Source organism: Brienomyrus brachyistius, chromosome 11 (assembly GCF_023856365.1).
Source record: "Brienomyrus brachyistius isolate T26 chromosome 11, BBRACH_0.4, whole genome shotgun sequence".
In the NCBI taxonomy this organism is placed as follows: domain Eukaryota; kingdom Metazoa; phylum Chordata; class Actinopteri; order Osteoglossiformes; family Mormyridae; genus Brienomyrus; species Brienomyrus brachyistius.
Genome location: NC_064543.1, coordinates 10453980 through 10468938, shown reverse-complemented (window position 1 = coordinate 10468938; position 14959 = coordinate 10453980). Strand labels below are relative to the sequence as shown.

The window sequence follows — 14959 nt, the reverse complement described above, 5'->3', positions numbered from 1 at the left end:
ATGGCATCTGTGAATGGGAATCCAGTCTCCTGGCCCGTTAGCAAACAAACCCTGACAAGGTCATGTAGGAGATTTCCCACAGAGCACAGCTGGGAATGGACCAGCGCTAACGGACACACCTCCACCCCCGGCCAACTGGGCACCAACACGAAACAACACCGTTGCCTATGCGTTTTCCCGAAAGCACTAGAAGATGCACCCTTTTCCGTACTGATGTTGAAAGCAGCGCCCCTGGAAAACCACACAATTTTTTCCTCAGCAGACCACCATGAAATTTGATCGCGGTTCCCACGTCACACAGGCCTCAGAATGCAGCTTGTAGGAGTTTCCGAGTCCGCCGCCTTCGATCGCCCTCTATGCCATCGCTCCCAACTCCCACTGGGATTTGCTGCCCCTTGTCTAATAACTGCTGGACGCCTCTGGGGAATCTTCTTGGGGGTGGGGGGATGACGACATTGATGTGAAGTTTTGAGCAGAAGCAGACAAGCAGGTTAAACAGAAGCCAAAGGGGGATGCGAAACACATGGCCATGCGTACACAGAAACTTGTTATTCCCCCCCCCATCCCACCCCGCCCCACCCCACAACACCAGCTTTACAAGCAAAAAGTTTCACTTTGTGGACATACATGCCATCCCATGTCAGTGGTTCCTCCCACCTATGCTCCCAAAAGTTCCAGGGAAATGTAATGAATTTTAAATTGCTCACAGATTTCACCTCTTTGCTTCCTGGATCAGGGCTATGTGGTTGGACCATTACAGCAAGCTGCTCGTAGCCAGGGGTGATGTCAGTGGAGGGGAGGGGGTTGTGGTGGTGGCTGGCATACGGCCTCGACTTTAGAGCGTTTTCTCCTTTCACGACAGCCCTGCTCACCACACGGCCTAAACTAGTCCATCTCAGCACCCGTTTATACCGTCGCGTCTATAAGACATCTCAGATTGGCAACAGAAAATAAGATGGGAAACACAAATAAAACATACCACAAAAAACACACACACACACACAAGTATTATATATTACTATATACACACACATATATATATATATATATATATATATATATATATATATATATATATATATATATATATATATATACACACACACACACACACTATCCAGAATGTGTCTGAGTCCACATACCATTATATTTACATTCTCACTTCCAGGTACATGTCTGTGTGGGGGAGGTCGGGCAAATTATCAACACAGCGTGGGCACGATGCAGTGGGGCTGCGCCTGCATCAGTTCTGCGTGAAGAAGCTCCGAACATGCTGTGCTGTGGTCTGCCCCACCACGAGCTCCAGGTCCTGGGTACTAGCCCGACTGAGTTGGTGGATGCTGGGGAAGTTGTGGAGCAAAGCCATGGCCTTCACCCTGCCCACTCCAGGGATACGCTGCACCAGGGCCAGCACCAGTGGGTCCTGAAGGCGTGCTGTGCTCCTCCGCAGGAAAGGATTGGTCGACGCCTCCCGGCCATTGTCATGGGCCTAAAGATAGGGTGACTCTTGTTTTCGTGAGTCTGCACTCACCCACCCCCCCACCTCACCCCACCCCACCCACAAAACAAATATCCACAAATCTGCTTCTACCTGCACATGTGACTAAGTAGTGTGACATCATTGTCACCAAGTATTTCATAACTATAATCATGGACTCTTGTTTGAAAAATTTAATCAAACTGCACTCATTCCCGTAATGAATATATTCAAATATAAGTCTTTGGTGGAGTCTCTGCTGCCTTCTGTACACAAAGGTATCACGTGCAACTGAGCTGAAATGGGAAACTGAAAATGACGGCCATGGAAACCATGCGCTCTGTCATAGATCCCAACATCATAACTGGGTCATCAAGTCAAAGAGTGACTCAGTACTTAAAAAGCACAAAAAGCTGCTGACTGAAATACCAGTACAAGAACCAGTGCCAGCACATTCAACCAGACGTGTAAATAGGGCAGCTTTGTGTCTATTGGAACAATTAACTGCAACACCACCAATTTAAGACACACTCTATTGGCTGATAATCAAAATAAACTAAAGCCAAATGGAAGTTAAGTTTCAGCTCATTGCTGGGTTTATAAATATTGCAATATTACACACGGCAATGTCACATGTTGCAATATGACATCCTACAGCCCTGCGTGTAAAGCTAGGTGGATAAACGGTTTAGTTACCAGCTGTGTTATTAGCTGAGAGGCCTCCGTCTGTCCAGCCACGGGCAGCAGCGCCAGGCCCAGCTCGAACACCGCGAACTTCTGCACGCCCAGGAAGTACTGCTCACTGAGCCGGGTCTTCTCCACAAGCACGATCCCATGCATGCAGAACCGGGCCTGCAGCACACCCACGCAGAACGGCTCGGAAAACAGCACAGCGCAGCGCAGCATATAATGGAGTGGAGTCACTAGTCTCTTTCACTATACTGGTGCAAATGAACCCTTTCCCCTGAGTCCCGCTGTGTATTTATAACTGGAACAAACTTGTGGAGACTTGAATAATAATACTCCGGAAACCGCAAACGATGTTTAAAAGCAAACCATGGCCCGTGACCTGCTAATCCAGACAGACAAATGCATTTGTTTCTTCTGAAAAAAGCAATGGGTTTCCCAAATAATGGCATCTTCCCGGCTGAAAATGTCAAACCAAGAAAACGAACTGCAATCTACTTACATTTCTAAATTTAACAAGTCTCCTCTTGTAGGCGCTTCCCGCCACCAAGTCACTTTCAGACACATACAGCACACAGCTTCTACTGGAGAGATGAAAGTCCACTACACCAAGTTCCTCTTCAAAGATTGGTTTGATACTTCCTGGCAATAGAGTGAAACATAAAACTTCTAGAGGAAAAAGGCAAGAATGAAGAAAAGAAAAATACACGAGAAATAGAAATACTGCATTTTATTTGTTATTTTGTGTCAGTGGTGGGCAAATAAAGCCGGAATTAAACAATGGCGCCATCTGCAGGAAAACTTAAGCAAACAGAGTCGATTTTTATGCCTGTTACGCCTCGAATTAAATCTTCCTAAGAACTTCATTCATCTGCAACTTCATATGAAAGGTTCGCAAAACAGCTCAGTAAGGAACACATTTATAATAATAATAATAATAATAATAATAATAAATAGGCGGATTAAGACATTCAGCCAGTTGTGTAGATAATAGAATGTTAATGACAGGTAGATATTGTCTAAATAGACACAGATATTACGTGCATACCTCTGAAACCCTGTACGATCGCGGAACCTCTCCATTTTTCGTTGACAATAATGTGCCCATAGGGAGGCACGGCATTCGCACGCACCGGCGTGCTGATGTCCATCGCACAAGCCCTGGACCCTAGCTAGATTAAGCGGGCGGCGAAAAACAATCGTTTAATTCGTATTCCTAATGCACTTCTCGCTAATTAAATTGCAGATTAAATATGAAACACTTTTTAATATATGACTGAACACTGGTTTCGTATTTCATCCGCAAAAGAAAACAAACTATTCAGCAAGCGCGTAGAAGTTAACGAAGGTAAAGACAGTGAAACTGAAACCCGAGCAGCTTCCCCTCGTTGTGTCCAATAAAGCGCCTTCCTTCCTTCTCCGCCAACTTTTGAATGGTTGACAGCTGCAAACGGCTGGCGTTGCTAAGAGGATTAAAGCTCGTTGATGATTGGGCCGCGTGTCTGACTTAAACCAATGATAGTGCAGGTTGTAAAGGGGTCACTGTGATTTTTTAGCGTCTGGATACAAGAATGAGGAAAATAACATTTGGAAACTGAGAAGCAGGGTGGTCTCTGTTTCATTGAGATATTTACGTTTTCATTGAAATCCAGTCTATTCTTTGCATTTTATTGACCATAAACGTTGTAGCTGAAATAGCAGTCGTTAAGTTTGCGTTTATTTTAGAGTCACAGAGCTGGAACTTTCTGAAGATGTCTAAATTCAGCTTCAGGAGAAAGGACAAAATGGCATTTGTGAGTTTTCGAATACTGACTACGCTATTCTTGTTTTTATAATCAGATAGTAACCTAAAGACGATTGTACGGTCCCTATAATTTTGTTACATTTTTGTAGATACTTGTATGATGTGGCGTAATTATGTTGACGTGTTGCCTTAAATAGCGAAAAAGGGTTTTCCAAACCGCTTATCCTACTGGGTCGCGGGGGGTCCGGAGCCTATCCCGGAAGCAATGGGCACGAGGCAGGGACCAACCCAGGATGGGGGGCTAGCCCATCGCAGGGCACACTCAGACACCATTCACTCACACACGCATTCCTACGGGCAATTTAGCAACTCCAATTAGCCTCAGCGGGGAGGAAACCCCACGACGACATGGGGAGAACATGCAAACTCCACACACATGTAACCCAGGTGGAGACTTGAACCCGGGTCCCAGAGGTGTGAGGCAACAGTGCTAACCACTGCACCACCATGGAATCGTGAATCGTGTCGTTCATTAACAGGACTAACAAGTCAAGCAGTTAACTTTTAAAAGTTAACCGTTCTGTGACTTTGTGTTACTGATGTAAGCTTAAGTTGCAGTAGGGGAGAATAGGACATGTAGGATGATAATCTCAGCTTGGGAATTTTAAAGGAGCTAAATAATTAACATGGTTACTATAACTACTTTGAAACCCTTCACATTTGAATCTGCTTTTTAAAAAGTTAAAAACCTTAAATAAATTGCTTATCAATTGAACCTCCTTGATTTTGGTACATTAGTGTGTTTATTCAAAGCCCTTTTCAAGTCTTTTGGTCTGTTATGTGAGTGGTATCATTTTTCTCTTAAATCATAATAAATGTAATGGAACAACTGACATCTGGGGATAAATAACGCCACGGAATCTGCAAGGAATGTGAACATGGGGGGGGGGGGGGGGGTACTTTAGTAACCTAAAGTACTTACAGTGATGATTGCATGAAACTGATGTTGATAACAAGGAACTGCTACGAGTTTCACTCCAGGTTTCCTTTTGAAATGTTTACAATAGAAGTTTTCTGTAGGCAATGGACCTATTACAAGTAAACGTGACTGAGGGGCTTATTAGCCAGTGCTTTCTGCCCAAAGTGCCGCATGCATTTAACTATTAACTCCGTAGGTTAGGTACCTTACTAATAGTACTATATCATGCCTTCCCTTTGACAAAGACCTCTGACCTTCACACCAGGCCAGGTCCTTTCCAATAATCCTTTGCGCTGCATTATAGTGCTTCTGGTATGGTATTTATTTATTTATTTTTTTTTGGGGGGGGGGGGGTTGTTAAATATACACCACCTAGGTCATTTGGATCTGTGTCCCACCAATTTCGTGCAGGTTTTAATACTAATCGGACTAGTCAAACCCCAAGTAGTATTCTCTCTTAAACATCGATGTCACTCTACATCTCGCGGTCATCAGTGATGTCACCGTGATGTCACCGTGATGTCCCCTGACTCTCATTGCTGACCTGAGGCTAATGTTCCTTCATTATTGGTGACTGACAGAGTTCTCTGTGGTCTGTTTAGAAGCACATAGCTCATGGCTTGATCCCTGCCGCCACCATTGCTCCCAGACCCGCTGTTCCCCGCACCCCTCCCCCTCGCAGCCCATACCCCTCTCCAGAGAGACCCAGGTACCTACGTCATTCATGTATCTGATCCAGCTTTTTGTCTTCCCCCTTCACCCTTTTCTCTTCTTTTCCTACATTTCTTTCCAACAATCCTGAGATGTGATGTGCATTTTTTTTTACATAAACTGTAGCTGCCTTTATTTAGTCATAGAGATCGCAACTACACACATTATCTTCTCTGAAAGAGTATTAAATCTGTACCTTTTTTTAAATTGAACCTGCATAAATCCTAACCTTCTTACTGTTATAAACCGGAATCACTGCTCTAGGTCTGCCTTGGCAGCAGCCATCCTGTCCTCTTCCCTAACTGGCCGCACGGTGGCTATTCCTCCAGCACGACAGCGCTCTCTGTCAGCGAGTGACTGCTCTCACTCAGCCAGCCGGCTGGAGATGGAGCCCTACACCAGCACCGCTGAGTACACCAGGTAACATAGAGCACGCTTGCAGCATGCTGTCAAGGCCTGGCCTTTTCGTCTCCACACTGATATCCCCTTAGTACTTCATGGTTAATGGGCACCGCAACCTTTTATGCACAGTCTAAAAGTCAAACACAGGGCAGATGTCAGCATTTTAACCCCCTTTTCCTGCAGGGACAGATGGCATCGATCTGTGGCAGGCAGGCCCCGTTTGCCCTCCCCCGAGCATTCTGACCCATGTGATGAGGATGGTGATGACAGTGATGATGAAGATGAGGAAGGGGTAAAGGGAGGATTGCTTTCGGATCTGGACGAGGACCACATTTACCAGTCTCTGGAGAGGCAAGGTGCTGCTCTGGTCACAAACGACATCTATGCTGTGCCACATAAACAGGTACAGTATCTACGATGAATTTACCGTTAAAATACTGCTATTTTAACTCATTTATTAAAGGGTAATTTCTTGACCGTGATCAATTTGAGACTATGCAGTGCATAATCTTGCCAGTGGGTGGAGCTACACAACACATTTTTAAATAATCTTGACAAGCTTTGGCATATGCTAAGGCTTTGTCGTTTTTATGGCATTTTTAAATGCCGTTTTAAACGGATGTTTGTAGATTGGAGGTTGCAAATTTGAATTTATTTCATGCATGCTACCATGCTCAGCCCAAAAGCAGCTAAGCACTGTACATTTGGTTTAGAGTGCAGTGATAACCCCAGTATGTGACCAAAAGGTTGCCAAGGGTGTTAATTATCTATAATACCTGTGTAATGTGCTTTACTTAGCCATAATGGGGAAGCTGGGGTCTATTTAATGCAAATTCAGTAGCACAGGAGAATAATTTAGTATGTAGATACACATTGCGGAAGAGTGTCTGGCTTTGGCTGTCTGACATTTTAAAACAATGTAACCGTCAAAAGATATGAATTGTAGGTCAATTACGTTGCGTTAAAGCACAGTGCAAAAAAGCACAGTTTCAGAACGGCCGTCACCACTTCACAGATGTGCCAACCGAGAGGCCTAACACCAAATATTTGTTAGCTGCCGTTCGGTTCACGATTGTAAAGAAAGCCGACAACTTCTTTCACTCCCTGTGGCTTTACTAATATGCTCCCTGCAGACTCCTGGACAATTGATCAGATTTAATTGTTTTTTTGTTTTTTTGTGAATCAGTTTTTCTGTGATTCCCCAGCTTACCTCAACAAATTCCAAAAGACAAGTTTATTTGTTTTTGTGTTTTTTATTTAAATATGAAACATGATGGCACTCATAATGGGGTATTTTGTCAAGATTGTCAGTGTCGCTGTTTACATTTAAAGTGAGAGTGTCGCTATGATGTCATGGTAAACTTGTGTAACATGGGTCAAACGATAGCATTGCTCTGATTTTACGACTTACACAAAGAAGTGTCTTCTGTGTTTGCTTTGTGGCCTCCTGGTGGCTTCTATCCAGTTTACATTGTTCAGTTTGTTCTTATCTGTTCACTGTGCTCGGGGCCAGTCAGTGCAAAGATGTTAGCGACCTGTATTGATGAGCTGAGTGCCGTGACGGGCCCTCCAGGGGCTGCTGGAAAAAGCATCACTGCTGTCACAGATGGGGGATGTCACCAGTCGTAGACCCGCATGCCGCAGAGCCCTCCTTCTTGAGGGTTGCTGTTACTGGGTTTCTGGCTAATTGGACCTGGCTTTGCAGTGGCCTGCCATCACTACACTAGAACGTTTTAATGAATAGGAACCCTACTGATCACAGAAGAGTGTGCTGAAGTAACGAAATGATTGTGTGCATATGCAGGCCAGCACTGGGAATGTAATTAGTTTTGCTGCTAGAGTCTTGTGAGGAGGTTGTTGCCTTCTAGTACTTCACTGAAGATAATCTTTGGATTTTATCGCTTGTATTTCAGCACAAAACATCTCCTCCTACTGATGTTGTTTCAAAGAAATGCTCAATACTTTGAGTCAAGTATATCTATTTATGTACTATAATTAGTGATGTAATCAAGACCAACTAACCAGATACCAAGTCTTTACCAAGACCAGAGTGCATTGAGACTGAGAGTAGACCAAGACCAAGGCAGGGTGAGACCAGGACAAAATCAGAAACAGACTAAATAACACAACTCACTGTAAAATGTGGAGCATATGCGCCGTCTTGGGGCTGGGCAGTATGGCATAAAATTTTTGTCACAGTATAATTTGAACCATGGTCGTTTTATCTTAAACATTTTAACATAAATGCTTCTGTACAAATGTAGAATTTTTCCGAATAAGACGCACTTTATTGGTTCATTTGAACTTTGAAGCAGGATGTTTTACACTTAATCATAGTACTGTTTTAACAAACATATGAATATTAAGCCGTTGTGAGCCAATATTGAGGCATTTTCAGGAGGTCTTAGCTGGTCTTGAAATAAAATCTTGAATCTTCCGAGAGTGAGACAAGACAGTCAAAATAAAGTCTATTCCAAGACCGCAAAAAAGTGGTCTTGAGACCAAGTCATACTGCATCACCAACTATACTTACTCAAATTATAAGTGTAAGAAATATCCATGGACAAAGTTCATTGTATTGGTGAATAAAAATTTTGGAAACGACCCATAGCAGGTATACATATGCACAATCCATGAAAATCATTTCTGTTTATTATTGAAGATTACACAGTGGCTTCAGTGGCAATCTTTAGAAGATGTTACTGTCAACGCCCCAAGGACCTATCTAGATGGAAGTTTTGAAGATTTTTATTATTATTATTATTTTATTTTATTTTTTTTACAAAAATTGCATTTTACATATGTCAAATACCCATAATTGTATAGGTTAATATATATAATACAACATGTTTATCAAAAAACAAAGTTTTTCAATTCTCTTAGTGCTTTTTAAAGATGTTCTCCTTGAAATTAATAATGGCTTGCAGTAATTTCAATTATCCACAGATTACCACCCAGAAAGCTGTGTATAGTATGTTTGGTAATGCTTTATACTAATTGCACCTTTAAAATGCATTCATTACACATTCATAGAATATTCAGTGCACGTTCATAATGCATTCATAGAACATTCATAAGAATGCAAGTGCACCATAACATCCTAACATCCCTTAACAGCTGTAATATATATGTATATATATATAAAATATGTATATACATACATATATATATATGTATATGCAATATAAAAGCATTATGAAGGTGCAGTTAATGTAAAGCATTACCGTATGTTTTAATGCTTTAAATTCCATATGATGAACAAAAGTAATTTGAGTCGAAGTACATTTACTTCCCCTGGTTTTCTCAATCAATATCAAGGATTGAAATATCATTTAAAGGCCACCGTGTTGGTTTTAATACATTTTGAACTGAGAATTTTATTCCGTCATTATCTTTGATCAAACCTAATCAATGAAGAGCTTGGCTGGAACAAAAACTAAACGGTCATCAAGGTCAGGACTTAAACACTCCGTTGTCGAATGATAACTAAGTAAAGTGAAGTCATTCATTTCTGAGGACAGCAGATGGAAACACTCCAAGCGTTCCATATATTTCTGTGCCATGTTCTTTGCGGGTTGTGATCTTTGCGTGAGGTTGCTATGCAGAATCTCTTCTATATAGTTGTGCCACTTCCATGGGCTGGCACCAAGGTATAGGGAGCATGTACTATGTTCGTGTTACATTGTGTGACGAGCCACTCCTCATCATGTCCTTATTGGGCTGGTGTGCAGGTGACAACATCCGACCCATCCCCTCTATTTCGAAGTCTTTCTTGCTAGTTAGGGTGCCTCTTCAAATGTCGATAACCCATTTCTTAAGTTGCATGTAACCAGGAATCAGGGAGATGAAATTATCAATGTTTCATGTCTTTACCAGGCAACAGAATTTATAGACTGTTTAGAAAAGTGCTTAAGTTAAAAATGGGTAATTCGTAAGAACTCTCTGGTAATGGATTCCTGCTTGACAGCTGTAGAGTCCCAGCTGACCTCATGCTACATAATACTGCTGTTGTGGGGTCCACATTAACTATACTTCCATTAATGATTCCATTATATTGTATATTCTTTCATATACAGGTATATAACCAGTGTGTCTTTTTTGTCTTGCCACTCTCTGTAATATCTGTGTATCTTTGGCTTACAAGTTCATCAAGTTTAGACTGCTCTCTAGCGTACGTGTTTTAGGTTATGATTTGGTTTGTTGATTCAATTTGATCTGTTCTGAGGACTGACAAAATTATGCTTGTGAGAAATTTTACTTAGACCAAAATGTTTTGAAGGTAGAATGAAAAATGATTGGTTCAGAGAAACAGCTATTCAGATTGTAGGGAAGGTGGGTCCAAACAACTGGAGGAGGCGGGACCAAGGCATCTGATTGGTTGGTCCCACTTCCTCTAGTTGCCTGGATCCATCATCCTCTACAATATAACAGATAGCATTGATCATTTTTCATTTTGCCCTCAGAACATTTTTGTTTAACTCCCATGAGCCAAAATTATCTGCTTGGGAAACTTAAATGTTTATCAAAGTAATATACTATAATACACTGTTTGTTCATAAGTTAGAATCAGGTGAGATGCATTGGTAATGCATTTATTATTTGTGTTTGCTTCAGTCAGAGAGGTGGAAGATGCAGTAGGGAATGGTCCCCCTCCCTGGAAAATATAGGTCATATTTTATAGCTTGACCTTTAATACAGGCTTCCTGTTGATGTAAAGCTGCCTGCATGATTAAATCAGCAAATACTGATCGTCAGTGCTGCTCACACTGCAGCACACCATATTAGTGAATCAAAAGCCATGACTTGCGAGGCTGTTATTCATGCCCCTGCGCACATAGATTCAATGGCCATAGAGGCATCATGGGGGCTTGGTTTGAATTGTAGGTGATGAATCCTGGAGATAAATGTGGTTGACGAGTGCTTTCTACTCCAGGGAACTGATTGGATGATTTAAGGAATGATTGAATTTCTGAGTCTTACAATCATGTAAGAGCAGAGTTTAGTCTGCTGCGTGATTATGTTTTGAATTGCAGATGGCATGAATGCCAGTCTTGCAGATAATGGGTGTACCACTTTGCAGGCAGTGTGAGAAAGGCGGCTTGGTGAATAGGACATGATGAACCAGTGCTCGAATGGTTACATAGCAGCTTTCCCTACAGTGAAATACTTAAAAAAAAAAAATCATCTTGTTTTGAAGCACCTGATAACAGTCCAACAGGGAGTGAGATAAATGCATCAGTTAGCTGATGTAGCTAATGTTTTAAATCACGAATTTAACCTTTCTGAACAAGTCTGATCATACAGGTCAACTTGTGCTTAATAAGATAAATGCCTTGTACTACGAACACTACTGAAATTTGATGTTTTGCATATTTCAAAAGATACAGGGTGATGTATTAGGGGTATTGATTTCTCTAGGACAATCATCAATCCCCATGATTTAGGCATACCGCTTCAACATTTCATCTGTTCTGAAGTTAGAGATTAATTAGTTGTAACATCTGTGTGACTACCATTTATTTATACATTTGTTGGCTAGCATGTGTGGTACGGGACTATAGTACAGGTAAATGTTTAGGACGTTGTGATAAAGATGGGACTATGGGGAGTAAAGTTTGATGGAGTAACAAACGTTATGTATGCAGACACAAACTAAAGCAACACATATCAATGTAAAGAGAGACCAGCAGTAAGAAATGGGAAGTTTGAAGGAATATGAACGTCATCTGAATTTTTTTGGAAACCGATGGCATCATCCCTTCTATCACATACTTAAAACAATCATACATTTATGGAGCATTTACAACTGTATTGTGAATATGCTCCTTGGGATAATAATGAGTATTACTGTTGTGTTCTAGTGTTCCATGTTTGTGTACTTATCCATAAACTCTGCAATTGAATGATTATTGTTCAGTGTTTACTGGAGGGCTGAGTATGTTATTATAGGCATATAAATGATGGAACGACCCAACCCAAGACATCTTGGAATATTCATAGAAAGGAAGCAGAAATACTGGATCTCTGTTAGCCTGGCTGTTCCTGACAGGAGATTCTGATATTATGCTTGCACCATGCTGTATTGCTGTTAGTAGTTGTAATGATTCCACCAAGGAACTGCCTTGCTTGAGGCTCTTCATATATTGAGTTGAGAGCTGCTGTTCATATTTTTTTACCTGAACATTCTATTTGACCAAATGCTGTCATTGTTAAGTATTTCGGATCCCTCGCGTCATTTATCGGAAATTAATGTAGCTGCTGAAAGTAATGCAAGTTTCTCATTACGTTATGTACTTTCACCAATCAGCCATAGCATTGAAACCTCTGACAGGTGAAGTGAATAACATTGATTGTCTTGTTACTTTCACCAGGGAAGGGTACCATTATATATTATGCAACTGAACAGTTAGTTCTTTAAGTTGATGTGTTGGAAGCAGGACAAACGGGTATACGTGAGAAGCGTTTAAGTGACTTTAACATTGGCCAAATTGTGATGGCTGGACGACTGGGTCAGAGCATCTGCTTGTGGGGTGTTCCCAGCATGCAGTGGTCAGTACCTACCAGTAGTGGTCCAAGAAAGGCCAACCGGTGAACAAGCAACAGGGTCATGGGCACCCAAGTCTCATTGATGGGAGCCGGGAGCGAAGGCTACCCTGTCTGGTCCAATCCCACAGGAAAGCTACTGCAGAACAAATTGTTGAAAAATTTAATGCTGGCTATAACAAACAGGTGTCAGAACACACAGTGTATTGAAGCTTGCTGTGTCTGGGGCTGCATATAGCGCAGAGGTTAGAGTTCCCATGCTGATCCCTGTCCACTGTTGAAAGCGCCTACAATGGGCATACGAGTGTCAGAACTGGGTCATGGAGCAATGGAAGACAATGGCCTGGTCTGATGAGTCACATTTTCTGTTGAATCATGTGGACGACTGGCAAGCCAGCGGAGGCAGTGTGATGCTCTGAGCAATGTTCTGCTGGGAAACCTCGGGTCGTGGCATTCAGTGGACGTGACATTGACACTACCACCTACCTAAACATTGTTGGAGACAAAATACACCCCTTCATGACAACAGTATGCCCCGATGGTAGTGGACTCTTTCAGCCAGATAATGTGCCCTGCCAGACTGCAGAAATTGAAGGTGTTGACTTTGCCTCCAAATTCCCCAGATCTCAATCTGATCGAGCATCTGTTAGATGTGCTGAACAAACAAGTCCGATCCATGGAGGCGCCACCTCACATCTTATAGGACTTAAAGGATCTGCTGCCAATGTCTTGGTGCCAGATACCACAGGACACCTTCAGAGGTTTTATGGAGTCCATGCTTCGACGGGTCAGAGTTGTTTTGGCGGCCCGAGGGAGACCGATACAATATTGGGCAAGTGGTTTTAACGTTATGGATAATAGGTGTATGTTAATACACAAAGAACTAAGGAATGATAAGTTCACAGCAAGTGAGTCCCGCTATACTCAGAGACTATCAATTGAGAAAGGATTCTCTGTGCTCCATGAATCTGCACTGTGACGTGATGCTCATTATTAAAAGAAGCTTTTGGAGATGACCAAGGAAAGGGTTTGTCTTTTGAAAAAGACACAAATACTCTAGAGGGACACGTTAAACATGATGCAAGAGCATTTTAAGAGCTGCCTGTCTTTATGGTTTATCATAACCAACCCTCTGGAAATATTATTAATATTTCTGTAAGCTTCATGGTGAAATCCCACCAAAGCACACGAAATGTACCCTGAATCTCATTGAACATTGTCAGAAAAATACAAAATTGTACATTTTGTTTTTGAGGATTTTCTTAAGGGAAAGTTATAGATTTGCAGAAACCTAATCAGGCAATGATGTCACATAAAATCAAAGTTTATTTATTAATCAGCACAGCATACAGCAGTAGATGCAGCCAATGAAATGATGTTGCGTGCACCTTGTTTTCCATTGAGGAATAAATAAATTCCAGACAAGGAAGGTCATTAATAGAAAAATAGATGTAAAGTGCTAAAACGGCATTTTGTTTTTCCATTTTTAAGATGTGCTGGAGGTCAGTTAGGAATCTTATCTTGCTTTTAAGTGAGCATCAGTGTGATATTCAATGAGCTCCAAAAATATCTGTGTGTCTCAGCATTTGTATACATTTCACGTAGATGCTAGCACAGAGTTTTCCATCCAACTAAGCACGGAGTCTGGCACTGCAGTACCCAGCACCATGACAGTGGTATGAATTACAGTCTTATTATGACTATGTAAAAATGTGTACCCCCAGAACCCTCTGTTTATTGTTGCAGGCTGGCTGCCAGTCAGAGACCGGCGGTGTGACAGACAGCTCTGTGGCTGAAGAAGTGTCTGCTGTACACACAAGGGGTTTGTATTTGGCCTCAGGGTCAGGCCCCTGCTCCCTGGCCAGATGTGTAGAGAGATGCTGAGTGAATGGGGCATAGCATTACCAGTGGGTTCTGGGGTTTGTATTACCCAGTAGTGATTCCCAATACGGTCCTCTGGGACTCACAAACAGTCCATGTTTTTGCAAAAATGTCAGGCAGGGAGCTTGGAGGGAGCAAAAACATGGACCGACTGTGTGTCTCCGAGGACAGGATTGGGAAATGCCACCGTATACTATAGCCCTCTTGTCCCAGATACGACCACAGTGGCTACTCTATTCTCCTAGTAATCTCTTCTTTTAAAGCACTGGACAATTGTCAGAATAGGGAAAGTCATTATCATTGGAAGTATACATAAGCACTTCATGTTTTTTTATTATTGGCTAAAATTAGTTCATATTTCTTTCAAAATATGTGATCACCAATGCTTTAAAGCTGCTTTTTAGCAGATTTCTACGAGGTGTTCCTTTGGTGGACTTCATGCTTAGCGGTCATTAGGTAATGAGCCAGCATATTGTTAATTGCGTTGATTATAAGTGATCCTTGCAAAAGAAAGATTTTGTTTCTCTTCTTTTTG

The 14959-nt window shown here is 41.9% G+C and overlaps 2 protein-coding genes across 5 annotated transcripts in view; one reads left to right on the top strand and one right to left on the bottom strand.

Annotated features, from left to right (window-relative positions):
- Window positions 1–1083: 1083 nt before the first annotated feature.
- On the bottom strand, window positions 1084–3584 carry faap24 (FA core complex associated protein 24). Its single transcript, XM_049030040.1, has 4 exons — window positions 3213–3584; window positions 2667–2806; window positions 2174–2329; window positions 1084–1489 (listed from the first exon to the last, which is right to left on the bottom strand). Exons 1-4 carry the CDS (start codon window positions 3313–3315, stop codon window positions 1244–1246), a joined length of 645 nt encoding a protein of 214 aa, XP_048885997.1. The 5' UTR covers window positions 3316–3584; the 3' UTR covers window positions 1084–1243.
- A 120-nt stretch (window positions 3585–3704) lies between these two features.
- The window catches only part of cep89 (centrosomal protein 89), a 77113-nt gene continuing 65858 nt past the window's right edge, over window positions 3705–14959 (top strand). For all 4 annotated transcript variants that reach the window (XR_007400594.1, XM_049030005.1, XM_049030003.1 and 1 more), the window contains exons 1-5: window positions 3705–3957; window positions 5490–5596; window positions 5863–6018; window positions 6184–6403; window positions 14290–14365. Coding sequence is in view for 3 of the 4 variants with exons in the window: in XM_049030005.1 (XP_048885962.1) it covers window positions 3916–3957; window positions 5490–5596; window positions 5863–6018; window positions 6184–6403; window positions 14290–14365 (601 nt within the window). In the remaining variant the exon portion in view is untranslated. The remainder of the gene's footprint in view (window positions 3958–5489; window positions 5597–5862; window positions 6019–6183; window positions 6404–14289; window positions 14366–14959) is intronic.